Source organism: Schistocerca americana, chromosome 1, assembly GCF_021461395.2.
Source record: "Schistocerca americana isolate TAMUIC-IGC-003095 chromosome 1, iqSchAmer2.1, whole genome shotgun sequence".
In the NCBI taxonomy this organism is placed as follows: Eukaryota; Metazoa; Arthropoda; class Insecta; order Orthoptera; family Acrididae; genus Schistocerca; species Schistocerca americana.
In genome coordinates, this window is record NC_060119.1 from 159996714 (window position 1) to 160021886 (window position 25173).

The 25173-nt window shown below is 44.3% G+C and overlaps 1 protein-coding gene across 1 annotated transcript in view; it reads right to left on the reverse strand.

The window, feature by feature from the left end:
* Nucleotides 1-25173, reverse strand: part of LOC124612541 (tensin-4-like) — a 661402-nt gene that overhangs the window by 29015 nt on the left and 607214 nt on the right. The window contains exons 3-5 of the mRNA XM_047140851.1: nt 23096-23217; nt 22997-23064; nt 2083-2277 (exon numbers count right to left, since the gene is read on the reverse strand). Of these exons, the coding sequence (XP_046996807.1) occupies nt 2083-2277; nt 22997-23064; nt 23096-23217 (385 nt within the window). The remainder of the gene's footprint in view (nt 1-2082; nt 2278-22996; nt 23065-23095; nt 23218-25173) is intronic.

Sequence of the window (25173 nt, forward strand, 5' to 3'; positions counted from 1 at the left end):
AGCTTACAGCGATTTTTGGCCGAAAAACAACGCCGTTCTGCAGTAGCCCGACAAGCTCTCATGAAAATAGCTTGGATACGGATGGCAGCCTAACAGTAAGACCTTGCGCTTGCAGAAATACACTAAGTGACTATGGTCGCACGACGGAAATTAACAGACTGAACGCGGAATTCTAGTAGCAGTTAGACGCACGGCACATTTCATTTCGGAAATTGTTAGGGCATTCAATATTCCAAGATCCACAGTGTCAAGAAAGTGCAGAGAATACCAAAAGTCAGACATTACCTCTCACCATGGACCATGCAGTGGCCGATGGCCTTCACTTAACGATCGAGGGTAGCGGCGTTTGCTTAGAGTTGCCAGTACAGATATGCAAGGAACGCTGTCTGAAATAACCGCAGAAATCAATGTGAGACGAACGACGAACAGTGCGGCCAAATTTGGCGTTAATGGGCTACAGCGCCTCTCCTGCCATATCGGTTGGACCATCGCCAGATGAGCTCTGATTTCTGTTAGTGAGAGCTAATACCGGTGTTCGAGTATGGCGCAGACCCCACGAAGCCATGGACCCAAGCTGTCAACAAGGCACTGTGCAAGCTGGTGATAGCTCCACATTGGTGGGGGCTGTGTTTACATGGAATGGACTGAATCCTCTGGTCCAACTGAACCACTTAGTGACTGGAAATTGTTACGTTCGGTCACTTGGGGACCATCTGCAACCGCTCATGGATCTCTTGTTCCCAAACAACGATGGAATTTTTATGAATGACAATGCGGCATGTACCAGGCCAACACTGTTCGCGTTTCGTTTGAAGAATATTCTGGACAAATAGAGCGATTCATATGGTCACCTAGATTGTACGACATTAATCCCACTGAACATTTATGGCACATAATGGAGAGGTCAGTTCGTGGAGAAAACCCTGCCCCGTCAACCCTTTCGCAGTTGTGGATGGCCATGGCTCAATATTTCTGCAGGTGACTTCCAACAACTTGAAACTTCCTGCAGATTAAAACTGTGTGTCGGACCGAGACTCGAACTCAGGAACTTTGCCTTCCACGGGCAAGTGCTCTACCATCTGAGCTACCCAAGCACGACTCACGCCCAGTCCCCACAGCTTTACTTCCGCCAGTACCTCGTCTCCTACTTTCCAAACTTCGCACAAGCTCCCCTGCGATGCTGCAGAACAAGCATTCCTGGAAGAAAGGATATTGCGGAGACATAGCTTGCTACAGCCTGAGGGATGTTTCCAGAATGAAATTTTCACTCTACAGCGGATTGTGCGATGATATGAAACTTCCTGGAAGATTAGAACTGTGTGTCGGACCGAGACTAGAACTCGGCATCCTTGGCGTTCGCGGTCAAGTGCTCTACCTTCTGAGCTCTGAGTACGGGGCGTGAGTCGTGCTTGGGTAGCTCAGATGGTAGAGAACTTTCCCGCGAGAGGCAAAGGTCCCGAGCTCGAGCCTCGTTCCGACACACAGTTTTAATCTGCCAGGAAGTTTCATATCAGCGCACACTCCGCTGCAGAGTGAAAATTTCAGTCTCTTCCAGTAACTTGTTGAGTCCATGCCACGTTGAGTTTCTGCACTACTTCGGGGAAAAGGAGGCCCGACACAAGATTAGGAGGTATCCCGCGACTTTTGTCACCTGAGTGTAAAGAGGAGAGAGGCTAGTAATCTAGAAACGGCTGCCTGGGACTAGGCAGCGGCGTGGTGTATCTCAGCATATTTGCGAAGTATGAAACGGAAGAAAGTAGCTATCTTAGGGTCGGGAGCCCAAGTGGTTGACTGGTGAGCGTGCTAAAACACAATAAGGAGAGACTCAGCTTGGTGCAATATCTGACTGAAAAGAAGCCCAACCAGCTGTTTTGAAAACAGCTTGCATACGGATGGCAGCCTAAAATCAGGGTCTTGCGGTTGCCAGAATAGAAAAATGTGGGAGGTTGCTTGCCCAGGGATGCCAGCCCAAAATCACGGCGTGCCACACGATTCGTTCACCATACGTGCCAACATACGAACATGTGGCTTACATACGGAAGTCAGCCTAAAAACGGATTAGAGAATTAGAATGCTGCTTACCTAGGGATGCCAGCCTGAAACCAGGGCGCTGCTCGGAGGTGGTGGGCCTCGGATCGCGTGCCGAGGCTGTCGCTGCGCTCGGGTGGCGGCGGGGGCGGCGTGGAGGCGGGGGCGGGCGCGACGCCTTCCAGCAGCGGCAGCTCGGAGCCCACGGAGACGCACCGGCGCGGCTCCTCTTCCGAGCTCTGTGACGACCTACACAGTCGTCACAACACAGAGTTTAGCTCCACTCCACTTGCGCGACATCACCATACCACAGACAGGCTTGCAAGATTAACCTTCACACGGTATCAGCTTTGGAAAAACACAGCAGGCTTTTACCAGAAATATTGACCCTCAGACAATGTGTCTAACAGTGTATTTTAAATACGACAGTATGCCATCTTAGGCATTGTAAAACATTAAAACACTTGATAATGGGAATTTAAAGCCGAAATCATGATCGTGTAAATGTAACACTGCAAATAAAAAAACAGTCTAATGTCGGGACTAACTTTAAAGAAATATATCATGACTGTGGCCCCACATCATGAAAAAATTGTTATATTACATGTATGCGGTCTTTTGTTAGCCACCAAGTGATTCTAGCAACTATATTGCGATACAGTGTAAAATACTACCACATAAATAATCATGGCTTACCGTGAGACCCATCCCTATTGTTGAAATTACAAAACCATTCTTTCATGCTATAATGAAGTTGCAAACTAGTAAAAAAATCTTCGTGGTAATGTTCCCACACTTTCCCTGAGGTGATGAACTAAATCACGCACCACTCGTTTCCATTTCTTCAGCAGATTTCCCTGTATACAGTTGCGTATTTACGCGATAATTTTGTCTCACAATCTACAGCGGGCCACATTGTCATCCTGTACTTTCCAGGTTTTGAAAGAATGCACACCTTGGATGGACACCGTCCCCTGTAACCACACAGGTGCTCATCAACTGTAAGATAAGGCCCAAACGAATAAGACGAAATGCATGCATCAATGCACATTTCAAACACAGAACACATGCTGTATATATTCAGCTTTTCATCCAGTAACACCATTTCTTTTTTCTCTCGGAAGTTTATTACCAAACCAGAGCCATCTCAGGATACCACGAAATCTTGGAAACCTCTTTATGGCTAGAAAAATACGCAGGTCACGTATTCCTGAAGCCTGCTTCCAGATGGTACTGTCATATTTTATCCGTCCACAACTAGATACAAAATCAGGCGCACTAGTTGCCTGAATATCATTATCATCTTCACATTTATTCACATCATTCTCATCGTATACACAACTCTATCACCTCTCTTATCTGCATTTCCAACAACTGATACATTATCACTATGACTCTAATGTGCATCTGCTAAAGCCTGTTCCAGCCTGTAGCCCCTTTCAAAGCCTGTGGAATTACTCATTGTAAATAAAATATAATACCACGTCGTACTCAAACAAAGCGCAATTCCTGTGAATTTCTTCCAATAATGCACGTGTACGTATTTTCTAGGAATTCGTTACAATACTGTTGGTTCAGAAGGTAAATTGTTGCCAAACTTTTATTTATGTATTAAGGTTGAAAGAAAACAGTGAAAAACACATTTGTATACGTGACGTATTTTCTGAGCCGATTCATAAAACTTCAAATTATTGTACAACATACCGTGACATAACCATAAATATTTTGTCCTGTTATAATAAATGGACCATCAAAATTCCTCTGAAGAATGAGAAGGTTACGTCTACGTTAAAACGGTACCATCATAGTTAAAAGAGCCCTGGGGTCTAAAAAGACCCCAGTCACCAAGCAAAGTTAAAATTGACGAAATTACCAAACATTGCCTCAGGACAGGATTTCCTGGTCTGAGGCCTGCGGGTGGACACAATAAAACACTTAGTAAATGTTAAAAATTACATTTAATATTGCTAGTTATGTCTTTCGACAAATTTTTATTACCTTAAATTATTTGCTAAAGTCGTTGCACGTTGTAAACTTCGAATTACAACGAATGCATAATTCTGGTTTTACAATACCAACAGTCAATTTGTTTCCAGAATTACATCTTAAAAGATTCATGTGACTGAAGATTCTTTCAACATGGGCATTGCTGCATGGAATCGCCATTATCGTTGGGATAATTCTTTATGTTAGGTGTGCCATTGTTTAAAAACGTATTCTAAAAATACCGTACCACTCATTATTCGGTACCGGTCATCGCACACGAGGCTAGAGTGACGATCAGTTCGGTAAGAGACCGAACACATCGCAACCCAGACCGCAATCGGGGAACTGCAAGGTTAGTTCCATCATTCTACTGCAGCCATGTGTCTACAAAAAACTTGTCGCTTTGTGCCAGTGGTACAAGTAACAGTGCTATCAGCGCTGATTTATCACATGAATTTTTATTCTGCAAATCGCCTACACATGTGACAAGCAAAAATACCGGGGGGTTATAATTAAACTTCCCTATTTAACACGATATAACACGGAAACCAATTACCGTAAGAGTTCCAAACTTAGTATCATTAATAACCCAGTGTATGGCATGCCTGATTTCCATGCGTCACAGCGCCACGTCCAGATCCAACTATAGCCAACAGGAGTCATCGTGATCCGTAGTCTCACACACCTGACCACACGCAGTGCACTTGGAAACTAATTACCGTAAGAGTACCAAACTTAGTATCATTAATAACCCAGTGTATGGCATGCCTGATTTCCATGCGTCACAGCGCCACGTCCAGATCCAACTATAGCCAACAGGAGTCCATCGTGATCCGTAGTCTCACACACCTGACCACACGCAGTGCACTTGTTGACGTGTCAACATGAGCTTGGACAAACAGGTCATTACTGAAGAAACTCTATTATCAAAACAACAGAACGCTGCAGCTGCACATCGAGAATACCGCCTGCTGGAAGGATTACGGAAGGGTCCACTTTCTCCACATGCTGTGTGGAGCATGATGAAGAAGTTCGAATCAACTGGAGAATTGAGCGTCTCTCCGGGAAGAGGCCGACGACTGGTTGCACCACAGGTGGTTGATAATATCGCTGTTTCTATGGCAGACAACGCTGCGCGCAATCCCCTATCGTCAGGCAGCGCGCGTACTGTCACGACAGTTGGACATCCCGTGCGTGATCTACTGTACGGAAGGTGCATCCAACCGTTCTCGAATGGTTTCGGTACAAGATCCATATCGTACAGCAGTTTGCACCACAGGACGCACAACGATATGTTGACTTCGCACTCCACTTTCTCGCAAGGATTAAAGTTGACGAGGTCACGCCCTGGACCATCCTATGGACCGACAAAGCTCATTTTTCTCTGATAGATGAAAACACAGAACTGCCGAGTGTGTATTAAGTTCCTCTACAGGATGAGCGTGTGTCACTGTGTAGTGTGGCTTCACGGCTACATTCATCATTGGCCCATCCTTTCTTGAACAGGTTGGCGCTAAAGGACCACAGACATGAGTGTGACTGTCCAGCGTTACCGCGATATGTTTCGCCAGGATGTCATAGCCGCCCTACAGGAGAGAGACACATTGAACTCAAGAGCTTTTATGTAAGATGGGGCACCACCGCATATCGCTTGTGAAGTTCACCTGCTTCTCCGAAACGCGATCGAATTATCAGCCGATCATTTCCAAATGCTTGGCTGGCACGATCAACTGATCTCCTTGTGATTTCTGGTTGTGGGGCTACCTGTAGGACAGGGTTTACAAGGGGAACATTCACACATGTAGTGTTTTACTTTACTGATGAGCAATTCTGCTAAAGACTACAAAACTGTCCTGCAAAGGTTTCGTATTATTTTATAAATAATTTCCTCATAGGGAGTAAGCTAATCGTCCTTCAAGAAACTTTGAAACGGTGTGCCTCGTCGTACGTTTCTGAAGATTAAATCTAGAATTATTGCTGTCATACATGTGGGGTCCCATTTCTTTGCTCTCCTCTCTCTTTCTACTATGCCAGACCAGCTATGGCTAAAGAAAATACACAGAAACTACCCTAGGGCCGGCCGCTGTGGCCGAGCGGTTCTAGGCGCTTCATTCTCGAACCGCGCTGCTGCTAAGGTCGCAGGTTCGAATCCTGCCTCGCGCATGGATGTGTGTGATGTCCTTAGGTTTAAGTAGTTCTAAGTCTAGGGGACTGATGACCTCAGATGTTAAGTCCCATAGTGCTCAGAGCCATTTTTGAATAATATTTAATATCCAAAACAAAATACCAATTCATTATGATTTTTCAAAATATTATAGTAATGGATTTTTAATAAACTAAAATTATATTGAGGAACGTAATATAACTCGCGCAAAAGATAAGAAATCGTCTGCCAAAAAGCATGCCCTAGTGCCGGCCGCTGCCAAAAGGCATGACACCCCATAAAGAACTAAAACTCCTCCCGAACAGGTCATGAAGGCCCAACGGTATCGCCGTGTCATCCTCAGCTCATAGACGTCACTGGATGCAGATATGGAGGGTCATGTGGTCAGCACACCGCTCTCCCGGCCGTATGTCAGTTTCCGAGACCGTAATGACACACCATAAAATATAAAAGGCAACCTACATGGAAAAATTTTAAAAATTAAAATAAACTCACCTGAATCAGTCATTAGTAGAGAGCGTAGGACAAACCGAAAATGCGTTTACCTCATGGAGGCAACGACAGGCATAGCAGAGCAGAACAGAACCTCGCGTGCAACCCGAAAACAGCCGAACACTACAACGGTCCCCGAGGCCCGTCCGCGTTCACATAGAGTATACTTATGGAAGATAGGAGCTCATGCAAAATATTGGGCTAGTAGTAATGACAGTCACCATGCGGCGCTGCCTCGGGTTTAATGTGATGACGGCGTAAAATATAAATAGTAATGGGTAAATTAAGAAATAAATAAAACGTAATAGATCATATGGAAATATACACAATGCAGAACAGGCCGGACCGAAAACTATGCACAGAGACATAGAAAACCCTTATATTCAAATGTGGTGTTAGAGAATAATAAAATAGAATGTGTAGAGCAATTAAATATAGATTAGACTACGAATCTATGGCTAAAAGGCAACAATGAAGAAAAGACAAAATACAACTGCATACACGTGATAAGTGACCGAGGTGCTGGTAATAAAAAGCTACAAACTAATAAATTGTTTAAAAAAATGAGATGCATGGAATCGTAGAAAACCTGATTCTTGCTTGATAACTGATCATTGAGTAATGTATCCTTCATGGAGTGTGGATTTTTAACAATTTCGATCTCTTGAAGCAGTTTGAGCCTCTTACCCTTTTGTGTGTTTCCGATCGTAAGTGGCTGGTGGCCGCTGGATAATTATTCTTAACCTGTCCCTCCTTAGTAAGTTAACGCACCTGAAACCTAATTTTAAAAGCCCTCCCCGTCTAGCCAATATAATCGGCTTCACATTCACCGCATATACGCCAGAGACAGCGTGTTTACCTTCCTAGTGAGGCTAATTGTCAATGCATTGATACTGATTTTTATTGGAGATAGTAAACACCATTCTTGTATTTCACCACGAAAGAGATTAGCTGTGACACAGGACACATTACCTAAAAATAGAAGCTTAGCAAACCAGTAATTTTGAGGAGCAGAATCGAAGGAGATTTCTCGATCACGAGGCAATGTTTTTGACATGTATGATTTGTAAATGATGGAGGAGCTGTAGCCATTATAGAAAGCGACATTTTACAAGTTTTCCAGTTCCTTTCTTATAGGTTGAGTGGTATGTGGAATTTTAGTGACACGTTGTATCATTGAACTGAAGTAGTTCGTGTTATAGGGATGACACGACATATCGTGTATAGCTGAGTCGCTTATAGAAGACTTGAACTATCCGATCGGTTTTTGAAGCTTATTTTGTTTTTATAGAAGTCGAGAATAGGACCACGGCGGATTTATTGTAATATCGTCACTCCCTTATATTTTCAGATAACCTGATTATGCCCTGTCCGTGGGCAACGTGTCGCTCTTAAGTTAATAAATAAAATTCTGTAAACTACGGCTGTTTTTTAATTGTATAAATTCAGCTTTAAAATAAAACCATTTCAGTGCAATAGGTGACTGTTGACATCAGTTTTGGCGATACACCGAGAAACGCCTTACAACGTTCACATAATGGAAAACAGTAACATGGGAAAAGGTTTGAACCGAGACATTACAGGAGGGGAAAAGTATAGCGTTTGGAGTTTAACAACAATTTCGTTAGAGACGGAGTACAAGTTTCGGTTGCAGAAGGAATTAGTTTTGGAGTGAGGCACATGGAAGCATGCTTACATACGGGAGTTATTTCGTGGAATAAAATCAGCCGCATCCTTCTTTAAGTAACTATCCTTGCGTTTATTTTGAGAAGTCAGTGAACGCATAGCCAGATGATGGTATGAGCTCAAGTCCAGTGCTGTAACCACTGTATCGCCTATTCGAGCCGAAGCAGAAAAGTGGTATGTCATACGAGGCCTGTCCAAAAATATCCTACCTTTGGTCAAAAAAATATTTCAAATACCTGACGGGGTTGGGACCCCGATCCCCTTCAAAGTAGGCCCCTTGTGCCCACCGATTCTTCCACTGCTGGAAACACCTCTGGAAGTCTTCTTTTGGAATGGTGTTCATCTCCGTCGTAGTGTTCCGCATTATCTCTTCGCTACCCTCAAAACGGGATCCTTTCAGTGGCATCTTCAATTTTGGAAACAACCAGAAGTTGCAAGGAGCTATGTCTGGAGAGTAGGGAGGTTGTCGAACGACTGTAATTCCATGTCTGACCAAGAAATTTTGGATCAAGTGCATGAATGTGCGGGGGCGTTGTCGTGATGCAGTTGCCAGTTTTTCGCCGTCCAAATGTCTGGTCTTTGCGCCGAACTGCGTCACTGAGTCGCCGGAGAGCACCTCGATAGTACTCCTTTGTCACTGTTTGTCCTTCCGGTGCGTATTCGTGATGCACAATTCCACGGACATCAAAGAAGACAGTTAGAATCACCTTGATTTCGCTTCGCACTTGCCACAGTTTCTTCGGCGGAGACTCGGGATGCTTCCATTACGAAGGGAAGGCTCTGAGCACTATGGGACTTAACTTCTGAGGTCATCAGTCCCCTAGAACTTAGAACTACTTAAACCTAACTAAGCTAACGACATCACACTCATCCATGCCCGAGGCAGGATTCGAACCTGCGACCGTAGCGGTCGCGCGGTTCCGGACTGTAGCGCCTAGAACCGCTCGGCCACACCGGCCGGCGCTTCCATAGCGAAGACTACCTTTCTGTTTCTGGGTCGTACCCGTACACCCATGACTCATCTCCAGTTACCACGATGTTCAGAAACCTAGGATCAGTGTTGGAGGTGTCTAGAAGGTCCTGTGCAACGTCTTTTTGTTCTGGAAACAACAACTCGGGCGCGAATTTCGCAGCCACTCGGTGCATGTTCAAATCATCAAGCAAAATTGCATGTGCAGAAACTTTACTCACTCCATCCTCTTGGGAAATCTCCCGCACGGTCAAACGACGATACGCCATCACCAAATTTTGCACCCTCTCAACATCAGCTGCACTCCGAGCAGTTTCGGACCTGTCTAAACGTTGGTCACTCTCCGCTGATGTGCGGCCATTTTTCAGTCAGTTGAATCACTCCTTAATTTGCGTTACACCCATTGCATCTTCTCCAAACACCTGCTGAATCTTACGAATTGCTTCGCTTTGAGAATCACCAAGCTTTTGAGAAAATTTGATACAGAGTCTTTGCTCAACACGTTCAGTCATCTTGAGAGAACTGGTAATCCGACGAACACGTTGTGTAGTACCTCACTCAGCGACCGACAGGCAGCGACTGACGCCCTGAAAGGCGGGGACAAAATTCAAGCATGCGCATAAAGGTCTCTTCCTTCACTGTGAACAGTGGCACAGCGCTATCGTCTCGAAAATCAAATGTCGGATACTTTTTAGACAGACCTCGTGTTCTTCTTCCTGGTGACTTGAGTTCCCTATAAAACCCGTCAGAATTGTTGGGCGCTATTCTCCTTGCAACTGAAAATTCCTCATAGCTCTGGATTTTATAAATTTTCTGCAGCACTCTCCCTGCAGTTCTTGGGGTTTTTTCTCGAGTTACCAGCCGATGTCAGAAACTAGTTACAGTATTTAGAAAGTAATCACAGTTATCTGAAGGTTACCTATCTCAAAGCAACTTACTGTGCATAAATTTCATACGTACTATATGTTCTCATTGTCTAAAACTTAACTCCGTCCGAACAGGCATTGGAAGGCCCTACTGTACCGACCGGCCGCCGTGTCATCCACAGCCCACAGGTGTCACTGGATGCGGATATGGAGCGACATGCGGTCAGCACACCGCTCTCCCGGCGGTATGTCGGTTTACAAGATCGGAGCCGCTACTTCTCGATCAAGTAGCTCCCAGTTTGCCTCACAAGGGCTGAGTGCACCCCGCTTGCCAAGAGTGCTCGGCAGACCGAATGGTCACCCATCCAAGTGCTAGCTCAAAACGACAGCGCTTAACTTCGGTGTTCTCATTGTCAATTAATTATAAAGTAGGTAGCATTAGCCGGCCTGTGTGGCTGAGCGGTTCTAGGCGCTACAGTCTGGGACCGCGCGACCGCTACGGTCGCAGGTTCGAATCCTGCCTCGGGCATGGATGTGTGTGATGTCCTTAGGTTAGTTAGGTTTAAGTAGTTCTAAGGGACTGATGACCTAAGAAGTTAAGTCCCATAGTGCTCAGAGCCATTTGAACCATTTAGGTAGCATTAGTATGATTAAGAAAGGATTGTGGTTCAATAGGTTTCCATGAAAGTAAAACAACCTTTCCTCCTCCATTTCGTTGGTTAGCCGGTCTACACAACGAATCTGCAGTATTCTTCTATAATTTAGTTTAATGGTGTTGGCTTACGTAGCAACGAATGGTGCAACTAATCAGTGTGTCCTTGTGGCTTCGACTTCTTGCCATGTACAACTTCATCAACATTCGCTGCTACAGTGTCATCACAAGCAATCAGCGATTGGCGAAATCCTTCAAATTTGAAAAGACTAGTCAATGAACAAGTATCTTGTGCACAAACGAAACAGTGTTTGAAAGATGCTGGTGGGCATTTTCATATGGCAATGCCGATATAGAAATGTAGTGAAGAAAGCGTAATGCTCTGGTATCTATGACTTCCATGCCCTAGCTATTGAAATTAACGGAAATCAAAGAGCCTCGGATTTCACCTCTGTAGTATTCGAAACATGCGTCGGCACCAATGGGCTCCAGACTGAGTCAAAAAATGGTTCAAATGGCTCTGAGCACTATGGGACTTAACTGCTGTGGTCATCAGTCCCCGATAAGTTAGAACTACTTAAACCAAACTAACCTAAGGACATCACACACATCCATGCCCGACGCAGGATTCGAACCTGCGATCGTAGCGGTCGCGCGGTCCCGGACTGTAGCGCCTAGAACCGCTCGGTCACTCCGGCCGGCCAGACTGAGTCGTGACAACAAAATGAACAACTTCTTGACAATCAACAGAATTGCCTCTATTGTCAATCCCACTACAGCTATAGGTATCTGTTTTGGCATCGGTAATATCCTCAGAATATGCAAGCCGTCCTGAACGCACTAGACACAGAGGAATTTTGAGGACAGCCAAAGAACATTTGCTGGACTGATGCAGTGTACACCCAATACTAGGGGTGAAGCGCTCCCACTCGTCATGGCTACGAAGATATCATTGTTTGCAACTGTTCTTGTTATTTTCAACCCACATTTTCTAAAATACGTCGTTCCAAGCCATACTGATAGCAGTTTCATTACACGATAAATCATACTCATGGCCAATATTCGAGCTCCAGTACGTATTCAAAGGTCGTTTGTTTTAAACCGTCGCGATATAATGATCTCTTAGCAAACGTTTCACACGCAACGTATCCATGTTGCTGTTTAACCCACGCACCCGCTATCGCTTTGTAATCACGCTACTTTTGACGTCATATTTGTAATTTTTGAACCCGCATGCTTCCCTTGGCGTTTAAAAAATTAATAATTTATTACATTTGACAAATGTGTTACGTTCCTTGATTTATTAAACTGGTCGTTATCCTGCTGGGCACTTGATGTACGAAATTCCGCCACTGTATGTCCACTGCAAAAGCCGACATAAAACTACGTTCGTTTCGAGGGAAACAGAACGCGTTCTCTGAAATGCTAACGCTTTCTGGGAATGAATATGGACGTGCAGGACGTGTTGTTATTTTAGGCAGACCAAATTGCTTGCTCGGGCAAACCTACATTACGAACGAGATGAAATTTGAGAGCCGCACAAACGCAAATTACACATGACAAGAGCCAGTCGATTGGTCACCTGTGCTCATAAACGAAACATTTCAGTACCAAAATTGCTATTCTTGTCCATTGCATATGAGATCAAGCTGTGCGAAATCATCACACTCACTATGCTCTGTACTCTGAAAATACATTTCGATGGTATTTGCTCCACAAGACACGAGAGACCAAACTAGGAAAAAGAGATTACAAAAAGTTACACCATGCTCGACTGCTGCAAACACCGACCCTTTGCGAATTTTGATAGGCTAATCAGTAACCAAACAAGTGAGGCCGTTCGCTGAGTTTGCTTCTTACTCGTGGCTGTCGCGTTAATTCGTGCTCGTAAAGTCAGCAGCGGAAAGCAGGGAGGAAACATAATTAGCGAACTTAATTAGTGAAGTCTGGCACGGAACTTGAAACGTAGAGGCAGAGCTGCATATTGAATAAATTCCGCTTCAGTTGGAACTTAAGTGGTACTCCAGTAACTTGAGCCTAAAGAAACTCTATTAACTGCTCCAAGACCACTGGAGTCGAGCGATCAAATCAAATAGAGAAGCAAAGGTCGGGCGATGCAACCAACTGCAGAATGTCTGAGCTGCACGAACGGCAAGGGGGCCGTCGGTTCTTCACAGCGTGAAATATCGCAGATCGTAATTGCCTTAGATCGTCGCTCGCAACACCGTGTTCTGCAATTCTCTGAAGTTGCACCACCTTTGCAAAAGCTACTATAAAGGGCGTTTTTTCTATTTTCCCATAACCATGTAAAGTAATCAATGTTACTCACATGAGCTGACACCCCTACTATCTCTTCTTTTGAAGAGATCGTTAGTGCATCTAAAGAAGAGGCAGTTAAAACACAGAAGCACAGAAGTATAAAACCACGGTCACCAGTGGAAGCAATGTAATTATTTAGGTTACCTTGTCTTTATTGTAAGTCACTGGCCATTCGAACTAGCTGATTTCTATCTTGCAAAAAAGTTAATGTCTGTTATTTCAAGTTCGGAGGTACCAAATACACGCAGAAACAGGGTCTCGCAATGGGTTTTTCATTATCCTGCTGCCTTATTAACGTATTCGTCACTACGGTCGAACATAATACGATCTAGAACCTAAGTTATTTTCCAAAAAATGTAGTGATTCGGGAAAGGTACATTGATGACATTATTATATTATGTAGAGGTTCTTTTCAGGAATGTGACGATTTTATGGACAAATAAACCTAAATAAAACACAATATTCAGTTGACTATGGAACGAAGTGAAAATGGAATCTTTTTCGTTTTTAGATTTATGATGAAGTCTGAAGCTAAGTTGTAAAAATTATTCCATTCCACTGTGGCACGGTGCTACAGCAACTAATTTCGAATTATTTCAGGATAAAAACAGACTTTATTGCGAAATTATTTAATATCAATGACGAGTTTCACCCTTTTGAGGCATCATCACACTATGTGAAAGAAGCTGGATATGTAACCCACCTATCATAAGCCATATAAAATGGAAAATGTACGCAAAACTAGCGGGATACGTAATCCATCCGTCATAAGAACATGTAAAGTGCAAGGTTGACCTTGAGCACAGCAGCTGATTCCACCATAGCAAAATAAAGAAGGGCCATGCTTGCAAAATAAACGCGGTATGAGCCATCCGCACACAGCACACTGCCCGTTTGGCGTGCACACAAATATTACTGCGACTATCAGTAATTACACACACATGTTACTGTGACAAATAGTAACATTTGTGCGCACGCCAAACAGAAATTGTGTTGTGTGTGGATTCATATCAATGTCTCACGTGTAATGACAACTGAAAGAGCATGTGATGATGAAAAACTGCCTATCAATCACAATGAAATTAAGCACTTGTCTAAAACGATGAACTACATACCAGACGAATATCAAGACTCTTATAGATCACTGTTCCATTGTCCCACAAACAATTCTTTCGTTTAATCAATATATATTATAAAAGCAAGTGCACAATGAGCGTGCCACTAGAACTCAGAAACGAGTCTCGGTACGATCAAGGGAATTACATGGCACGACAGCCGTCTATTTTCCAGCCATGGAGAAGAATCCCGTCTTTACCCGCAGGGCGTGCTTTTGAAGATACAAGAGCTGTGAAGTTTTTCCCTCTATAAATTTCTTAAATATTCCAGAACATTCGAGAGCATTCCAGAACATTCTAGAGTATTCGAGAGCACTGCACAACATTCCAGAATGCTTCGGAATGTTGCACAATGACCCGGGATATTCTGGAATGTTCGGAAATAATCTGCAACATTCGGGAAGATTCCAGAATGTTCGAGAACATCCCGGAACATCCAAGATCATTGTGGAACATTCCGGGACACTCTAGAGTGTTGTGGGATGTTGTGGAACATTGTGGACCATTCGAAGGCTTTTTTGGTATGTTCTGGGATTCGCCATTGGTGGGGCTACCCATTGGTAGGGGTATATAAAGCAAGACGCGTCGTGGGCTCGAACGTCAGTTTCCTGTCAATGACGAACCGAAAAAGTTGTGCAGAGAGTGAATGAAAACAAACACTGAAGTGCGAGAAGTCAAAGTGATATAGTGACTGAATCTAAATCGAAAATAATGTGTGAAAAGAGTGTAAAGTGCACTTACTGTATTTGTTAACAAAAACTTAATTCGGGTAACATTTTAGACAATGCCCAGAAGTTAAAGAGGAGGAGGTCTTACCAGTTCTGAAACAAAACGGCAAAAACAAAAAGAACAGTGAATAAACGAGACAGATGAAGAGTGCGAAGCACGTTTAAGTTCTCAAGAACGACAATGAGCACCGTGAGAGGCAAAGAAACCGAAGAACAACGAAATAAACGGACTGAAGAATGAAGAACTGCGACACAATCTTATAATGAAAGACTGTGAACTCAAGCCAGCCATGAAGATATGAGCAGCGCGGACAAGTAAATAGCTCAACCTAATAAGTGAAGCCCTCCACTTCGACTCGACGAAAGAATACAACAAACATAAATGTATTGTAATCGGAAAAACTGATAACATCTGATAATTCTCAAACGCAAAAAAATTCAGTAGACAAACGTCAGGATTCCGTTGCATGAATGGCAAAATTATTCCTAACTTCCTGAGTTAAGCTGGGTACCACAGCTAGTTATATTTTATATCTCACTGGAATTCGTTAAATAACATCGTATCTACCTTACGCCTCTTGTTTGTTCTACAGACGTGAAAATAAAGCATTATTACATTACTGGCCATTAAAATTTCTACACCAACAAGAAATGCAAATGATAAACGGGTATTCATTGGACAAATATATTATACTATAACTGACATGTGATTACATTTTCAGGCAATTTGGGTGCATAGATCCTGAGAAATCAGTACCCAGAACAACCACCTCTGGCCGTAATAACGGTCTTGATACGCTTGGGCATTGAGTCAAACAGAGCTTGGATGGCGTGTACAGGTACAGCTGCCCATGCAACTTCAACACGATACCACAGTTCATCAAGAGTAGTGACTGGCGAATTGTGACGGGCCAGTTGCTCGGCCACCATTGCCCAGACGTTTTCAATTGGTGAGAGATCGCAGTCGCGATAGGCTACGGTCCGATCTTTACCAAAGTCGGAAACGTGATGGTACGCATTCCTCCTCCTTACACGAGGCATCACAACAACGTTTCACCAGGCAGCGCCGGTCAACTGCTGTTTGTGTATGAGAAATCGGTTGGAAACTTTCCTCATGTCAGCACGTTGTAGGTGTCGCCACCGGCGCCAACCTTGTGTGAATGCTCTGAAAAGCTAATCATTTTCATATCACATGATCTTCTTCCTGTCGGTTAAATTTCGCGTCTGTAGCACGTCATCTTCGTGGTGTAGCAATTTTAATGGCCAGTAGTGTAATAGACATCTAATATTATTCAATGCATTTTTTCTCCAACCAAAGGCCGTCGGTTCTCTTATCACAATATACAATACAGCCTCCACTACTAAAAAAATACCATATGTTTCCTTTCTTCGGAGATATTTCTGATAGAATAGGCAAATGTCTCGTTCCGAAAAAACACAACCCTGGCTTTTGATATTCCTCAGAGCAATGGCCAAAAATTTTGATGCAAGGAATAAATGCTTTGTGGTAGGTTTACATTATCAGGTGTCTACTGCATCTCTTGTCAACAATGTGATGGCAAAAATATACGTCAAACCGGCATAAGTTTTTCAAGTGGGTTTAAAGCGAATACCGTTTGCGTGAAATCAGGATCAGTACTAAGTGCGTATTTAAGCGACGGAGGACATGAGCTCACGGACATACACTAGTGTATGCAAATCAATATTTTATAACAGAGAGCAATTTTCCGAACCCTATAAAAATCTCCTGAGGTCACCTTAAACACCCAGATACAACTAAGACATAGATGTATTTGGGAAATTTTGACTTCCTAACTAGACAGACCAGTGTTCTTATTTTTCGACAACGAGTTTTGCTTTATTTGAAATTCTGCACTGATATTCAAATTGCGTGGTATAATCTCCGTTGTTAATAGCCGCATCACACGGGATTTACCGTAAAGTTTTCTATCCACATATTTTGTATGTTTTATATCACTGGTGATTTAAATTATAATTTATCTTTATGTACGGCATTTTCCCTCTTTCACTTTGCCATTCAGTGTACTACCCCACTTTCTCTAGAGCAATCTCGCTGGGTTTTCAGATACCACTGTCAATGCATTTTTCCTCATGGTTGCTTGCATAGGGCTCTGGCAAGTTCAGTGTTCCTCATGTTTGTGCCCGCATTGTCTCCAGCTAATAATATGGTACATTTTTATTGGTGTTTAAATATATTTTCGCACGCTTTGCACAGGTTATTTTATTCTCCCCACAGCAAATACCCGTCTTATTTTGTATTAGGGACACACCGTTTTTATCAAATTCATAAACGCTTCCAGAAGGTTTTAATTTATCAGTGACGTGAAGGACAGCGTAAAATATTGTTGTGGACACAATTTATGTAAGTACCTAATGTACAGGCCTATTCTATTTCATATATCAATATTTAATAAGCCAGAGCTAAAAAAAATGTAAAATACCTCCTTTTTAATCCCTGTTTAGATCAGCTGAGGATGCGCCTAAACTGGCGTGAAACCAGTCGTGATGAAAAAAATCTTTCCACAGCCAAAGTGGTATTATTTCCTGTCTTATAAAAATGTGGACATTTGGGTGCGGTTCCCGCAATTCAAAATAATACGATGTCTTTGCATCTTTACCACACAGTGTATCCACGGTGTTTCGTATTTCGAAAATCAATTCTTCGTGTGCTTCCTCCTTTGTAGCTCTTAGCTGCCTTCATTGCCATAAGATGTCACACCAAACGCCAGTTGAATACCGAACAGGAAACAGTCCATATATGAAACACCATTACTACAAACCATAACTTAGATACACAAAGCTTCCTCGTAAATCAGCCTTTAGCCTGAATACAGAAACAGAAAATCGCTGATGGGGACTTTATAATACGGGTATGTACACATTTTTCGCCAGTACTTAAATAAAACTACGTATGATTCATTGTCTGCTTAGTTATACTAGTGTAGCATTCCGGAGTTGTCGGTTCCCTACTTATGCAGCATATCCAAATACCTACCGTTTCCAGTTTTTGCTCTATTGCGCTGAGATTGCACTCTGGACGGTAAGGCAAAATCGGAAGAAATCAGTGATAAATGACACGGTGCGGGAGAGATGGCAGAGCGAGGGACCAACTGTCTTTAAACTGTCTTTAAAGCTTAAATTCTCTCTCAGTACATGTTATGATTTAATAACAGATTGATATGTTGCCCTAAGTCAATTATCATGGAGATCTTGGACGTCTAGGTGTATTGGGACATCATTGCAAAAGCGTATTTGCTTACCGTTGCTTAGGTGGGATTGTATGTCTCAAGACAGGTAGAAATTACGTCGGGACTGCTTTTATAGTTGTAGAAACAGAGTAGTAGTACACATTTCCGGCCCTTAAGGTACGGTTTAGCCACACAGTACAGCAATACTCTACAGTGCAATGTTCAACAGAGTAAAGCGCATAGAAGGAAGAAAGAAGAGAACCACAGGAGTGCCACCAACTTGCGCACAATATTGTTTCAATGTCTGGAGTTGCAAGCTGTTTTGGAGAAGTACTCCTTCAAATGTGTTGCATCAAACATCATGTCAAGATAGTCTGTGTCGTGGTAAATACATCTGATTTCGAAACATAATTTGAACTTTCCTTCTACAGTGTTAAGATGGGACGGTACATCTGTGTTTTAGGTGCGCTGAGACAATAGATGAAGTACTCTCCACGATAGCTGATTGTTAGTTACTGTGCAAACCTCCGTCACCTCATTTCGTTATAAACTAGACAATGGCATATCTAAACGTATTTCAGTGTTCGCTACAGTTGTTACAGTTGTTACAATACAGATTATTCTCGTGATGATAAGACGAAGTTTCAAGTTGGCGGAAAACCGGAAGATACCGGTCCCTGACCAGGAAACTTCTGAGACGGATGTTATACGTGAAAATGAGAGCACTGTAAATTAATTATTGGCCTGCTGACGACGATTAAAATCCATGTAGACACATTCTTGTAAGAATTTTATAAACCTGCTCAAATTGAACAAAGTCCTGTTATGTCAAGAGCTGTTCACAATGACGTCATTAACTTCTGAACAGGTCATCACAAAATATTCTGACCCTTATTACTTGTGACACAGTATTCTGAGCGAGACATGTGAAGTTATTCTGTGCTCCCACTTGCCCTGTTTTCCGTGACTGTTGGAACATTAGCAGACATGCCTGCAGCGAGTGTACATGGCACTATGTAGTCTGTCGGGTTCCATAACGTTTGCATTTGCTTATCCGAAAACGTAAAATAAGTCTGCTATTACCGCAACCAGAAACAACGCTATTGGACTTGGACTCATCGACTGTACACATCCGCTTCTTAACACAGTTTGCAGTCGTAAAACTTTTGCGTCGACACCGCGTCAGTGAAAACAGCACTCCATCTGCACAGTAGTAGCCCGCATTTCGTGGTCGTGCGGTAGCGTTCTCGCTTCCCACGCGCGGCTTCCCGGGTTCGATTCCCGGCGGGGTCAGGGATTTTCTCTGCCTCGCGATGGCTGGGTGTTGTGTGCTGTCCTTAGGTTAGTTAGGTTTAAGTAGTTCTAAGTTCTAGGGGACTGATGACCATAGATGTTAAGTCCCATAGTGCTCAGAGCCATTTGAACCATTTTCTGCACAGTAGTACTAGTAGTAGTTGTAGTAGAAGTAGTAGTATTTGCTGTCCCCATTCCTCGTGATGGGCTTCTAAATTTTGGGCAGGCCTGCCTAGCCTAAGCATTAACAGCAACTACATAACAAATGAGATTACTATACAATACAAACAATGGTTCATAGTTTCCCATATTCCACAACCAGTGTTCACCTCAGTAGGTGTATATTATACGTATACAAAGATGGGCAGCATGAATGACCAAAACCTTTACGAGGAGATACCTAAGGACAAACGTCAAAGACTCCGCGAAAGCATGCGTACAAAGTTCCAGTGAGGAAGGCAGGAATGTCCTGAGCGCCTGCGTGCCGCCCTTGTAGGAACCGGAAAGACGAGATTAATTATAACACGCCCAGGGCGTTTAAATTTTCATTGTTTCTGCTTTCAATACACTAATGGGATTAAAAGAAATCATAACACAGAACAAGGGCAAGTACCCTCTCATAAGCACTTTACAATGGTGTCCATAATTTCCTTTCCCCTGGACTCTTGTCCAGAGACTGCGGTGCCACAGCAAAGTCGGCAGCGCGAATCAGTACCATCGACATTATCGTGGACTTGCTGCAATATCCAACTACGTGCCGCGCGGGATTAGCCGAGCGGTCTCAGGCGCTGCAGTCATGGACTGTGCGGCTGATCCCGGCGGAAATTCGAGTCCTCCCTCGGGCATGGGTGTGTGTGTTTGTCCTTAGGATAATTTATAGAACCTCAGCAAGTGGCTGATGTTCTGGTCATTTACTATGACAGAAAAACAGAGACAGATACACGGAGATGACAAAAGTCATGAGATAGCGATACGCACATATACAGATGGCGGTAGTGTCGCGTACGCAAGGTATAAAAGAGCAGTGAATTGGCGGAGCTGTCATTTGCGCTGAGGCGCTTCATGCGAAAAGGTTAATAATATTATTATGGCCTCACGACGGCAATTAACAGACTGTGAAGGGGGAATTGGAATGGCAGTTGGGGCTAGACGCATGGAACATCGAATTTCGGTAATCTTTTGGAAATTCAGTATTCCGAGATCCCCAATGTCAAGAGTGTGCTGAGAATAGAACATTTCAGACATTACCTCTCACCATGGACAAAGCAGTGACCGATGGCCTTCACTTAACGACCGAGTGCAGCGGCGATTGCATAGAGTTGTCAGTGCTAGCAAAAAAGCAACACGGCGTGAAATAAACGCAGAAATCAATGTGGAACGTACGACGAAAGACTCTGTTAGGACAGTGCTATGAAATAAAGCGTTTTGAGCTGTGGCAGAAGACGACCGACAGTAGTGCCTTTGCTAACAGCACGACATTGCCTAGATCTCCTCTCCTCGGCTCATGACCGTTTTGGTTGGACCCTTTGCCACTGGAAAACCGTGGCCTGATCAGATGAGCCCAGGATTCGAGTATGGTGCAAACCCCACAAAGCCATGAAGTGCAGTTGTCAGCAAGACACTGAGCAAGATGTTGCTGGCTCCATAATGATGAAGGATGTTAAGGTTTTTAACATGGCTGTCAATCAGCGACTGTTGTATAATACAAAATTTTGAAAAACACAGCCGCGCGGGATTAGCCGAGCCGGTCTACGGCGCTGCAGTCACGGACTGTGCGGCTGGTCCCGGCGGAGGTTCGAGTCCTCCCTCGGGCATGGGTGTGTGTGTTTGTCCTTAGGATAATTTAGGTTAAGTAGTGCGTAAGCTTAGGGACTGATGACCTTAGCAGTTGAGTCCCATAAGAGTTCACACACATTTGAACATTTTTTGATTTTTTTGAAAAACACAGCTCTCAGTCGCGAACACAATTAATATGTGACCTACTACTTTTTACGGCTCACATACGTACATCAAAAACTTTTTTGTTTTTTATAACGTATCTATTATAGCAAGCAGTAATGTCATTTAATGGATTATTTCGTAAATGTCTTCTTTATGCATTTATTCTGGAATTTCTGCACAGCAGCCAGTCATTCATTAGTTGTATTTTATATTATGCAGTATCCCGATATTGTAATTACTTCATGTACACCGTTCACTTATTTCCCTCTCTGCAGTTACGAGAGATATCTACAAAATAGCTTGTTTTACCAATTAGCCACCAGATGGCGGTATTGTCTCGAAGTTGCCGTGGCGTTCAAGTCACATGACGTTTCAGTTTTGTACTGACTGTAGCAGAGGACTCATGGCAGCCCCTAGTGGCTTGCACCTCTGTTGCATTTTAATTTATTTCTGACTATCTAACGCTGTCAGGTATGACCGCAGCTTTCGTATTTTTTGGTACGTTATGCTGTAACATTTAGTTTGAATTTTGTCCGAAGAAGGTGTCCCTTGTGACACAGAAACCTAAAAATGGCTCTGAGCACTATGGGACTAAACATGCGAGGTCGTCAGTCCCTTGAACTTAGAACTACTTAAACCTGACTAACGTAAGAACATCACAAACATCCATGCCCGAGGCAGGATTCGAACCTGCGACCGTAGCGGTCGCGCGGTTCCAGACTGAAGCGCCTAGAACCGCTCGACCACCCCGGCCGGCACCGAAACCTAGGTCACAAATTAATTGTGTTCGCGTCTGAGGGCTGTGTTTTTCAAAAGTTTTGATGTGGGATGTGTTTACACGGAATGGCCTGGGTCCTCTGGTCCAACTGAATCGATAATTGACTGGAAACGGTTATGTTGGGGTACTTGGAAACCATCTGCAGTATTCTTTGACTTCCTATTCCCAAACCACTACGGAGTTTTATTGGTAACAACGTGCCACAATTGTCCACGACTGGTCTGAAGAACATTGACAATCCGAGCGAATGACTTAAACACCCATATTGCTTTAGATGAAAATGGTTCAAATGGCTCTGAGCTCTTTGGGACTTAACATGCGAGGTCATCAGTCCCCTAGAACTTAGAACTACTTAAACCTGACTAACGTAAGGACATCACAAACATCCATGCCCGAGGCAGGATTCGAACCTGCGACCGTAGCGGTCGCGCGGTTCCAGACTGAAGCGCCTAGAACCGCTCGGCCACACCGGCCGGCCTTTAGATGAAACCAGTCCATCACCTTACGGGCATAATCGAGAGATCAGTTTGTGCACAAAATCATGCACTGGCAACACTTCCTCAATTATAGACGGATATGGAAGCAGCGTGGCTTCGTGCAGAGGACTTGCAACGACTTGATGAGTCCAAGCCACGTCGAATTGCTGCACTATACCTAGCAAACTGAGGTCCGACACAAAATTAGGAGGTATCCCACGACTATTTAGACCTCAGTTTTGTGTGTCACATACCTGACGCTCGCGGGGTACGCTACTGCTTGGACGGCTTACCTGCTGCCGGCGAGGTGGAAGACGCGGAGCGCAGGCGGCGGCAGCGCCTTGGCAGCCTCGTTGACGTAGCCGCCCAGGCCGAGCCCCAGGCCCGGCACGCCGCCCCCCTTGCGGCGGTGCGCGTGGGCGGCGGTGGGCGACGTGCAGCCGCTGCCTTCGCTGCTGCTCCCAGCGGGAGACGTGGCACCGGTCGGGACGCCCACAGCCGCTGCCGTGCCGTCCTGCTGGCGACAAACAAGACGTCATGTGATACAAAGGGCCGTTGAGTGGGTGCAGCGCGTAGACAGTGCTAAACACCACTGCAGTGAGCAGGTATCATGAGAAATTACACAGGCTGTAGTCAAGAAAACGACATACACTACTGGACATTAAAATTGCTACACCAAGATAAAATGCAGATGACAAACAGTATTCATTGGACAAATATATTATACTAGAACTGACATATAATTTTCACGCAATTTGAGTGCACAGATCTTCAGAAATCAGTACCCAGAACAACCACCTCTGGCTGCAATAACGGCCTTGATACGCCTGGGCACTGCGTGAAACAGAGTTTGGATGGCGTGTACAGGTACAGCTGCCCACGCAGCTGCAACACGACACCACAGTTCATCAAGAGTAGGAGATGGCGTGTTGTGACGAGCCAGTTGCTCGGCCACCATTGACCAGACGTTTTCAATTGGTGAGAGATCTGGAGAATGTGCTGGCCAGGGCACCAGTCGAACATTTTCTGTATCCAGAAAGGCCCGTACAGGACCTGCAACATGCGGTCGTGCATTATCCAGCTGAAATGTAGCGTTTCCCAGGGATCGAATGAAGGGTAGAGCCACGGGTCGTAACACATGTGAAATGTAACGTCCACTTTTCAAAGTGCCGTCAATGCGAACAAGAGGTGACTGACACGTGTAACCAATGGCACCCCATACCGTCACGCCGGGTGATACGCCAGTATGGTGATGACGAATACACGCTTTCAATGTGCGTTCACCGCGATGTCGCCAAACACGGATGCGACCATCATGATGCTGTAAACAGAACATGGATTAATCCGAAAAAATGACGATTTGCCATTCGTGCACTCAGGTTCGTCGTTGAGTACACCATCGCAGGCGCTCCTGTCTGTGATGCAGCGTCAAGGGTAACCGCAGCCATGGCCTCCGAGTTGATAGTCCATGCTGCTGCAAACGTCGTCGAACTGTTCGTGCAGACGGTTGTTGTCTTGCAAACGTCCCCATCTGTTGACTCAGGGATCGAGACGTGGCTGCACGATCCGTTACAGCCATGCGGATAAGATGCCTGTCATCTCCACTGCTAGTGATAAGAGGACGTTGAGATCCAGCACGGCGTTCCGTATTCCATATTCTGCTAACAGTCATTGGATCTTGACCAACGTGAGCAGCTGTGTCGCGATACGATAAACCGCAATCACGATAGGCTGCAATCCGACCTTTATCAAAGTCGGAAACGTGATGGTACGCATTTCTCCTCCTTATACGAGGCATCAGAACAACGTTTCACTAGGCAACGCCGGTCATCTGCTGCTTGTGTATGAGAAATCGGTTGGAAACTTTCCTCACGTCAGCACGTTGTTGGTGTCGCCACCGGCGCCAGCCCTGTGTGAATCCTCTGAAAAGATAATCACAGCATCTGTCGCTTAACGTTCGCGTCTGTAGTACGTCATCTTCGTGGTGTAGCAATTTTAATGGCCAGTAGTGTAGATGGAAAGGAGTAAGGAAACATATTATTTCAAAAGAAATCGTCATAACTACTAACATATTTATTTATTGGTGAGACAAGACGATCAGCGCCAGCATGAAAAAATATTTGTGGTTGCCTACGTATCTATGATTATTTTAGGCTTTCACCTCTTCGTCCGAAGCAAGACGATGGCCACGAATGTCTATTTCAGGGCTCCGACAACGTGGAAATCACACGGGAAGAAATCGGGATTGCTATGGGATATGTAATGTCTTCCCGGCGAAACTTCTGCACTGTAGTCGACAGGACAGACGTGGCAGCTCCGGGAAAGTCATGATGACCTTGTTCTTTGACTGCACGGACCCGCTGCTCATTGACCTATTGGAACACGGCGCCACAGTTAACGCACAGCCGTATAAGCACACTTTGCAAAAACTGGAGCGCATAATCAAATCCAAAATGTCAACACGGCTTCA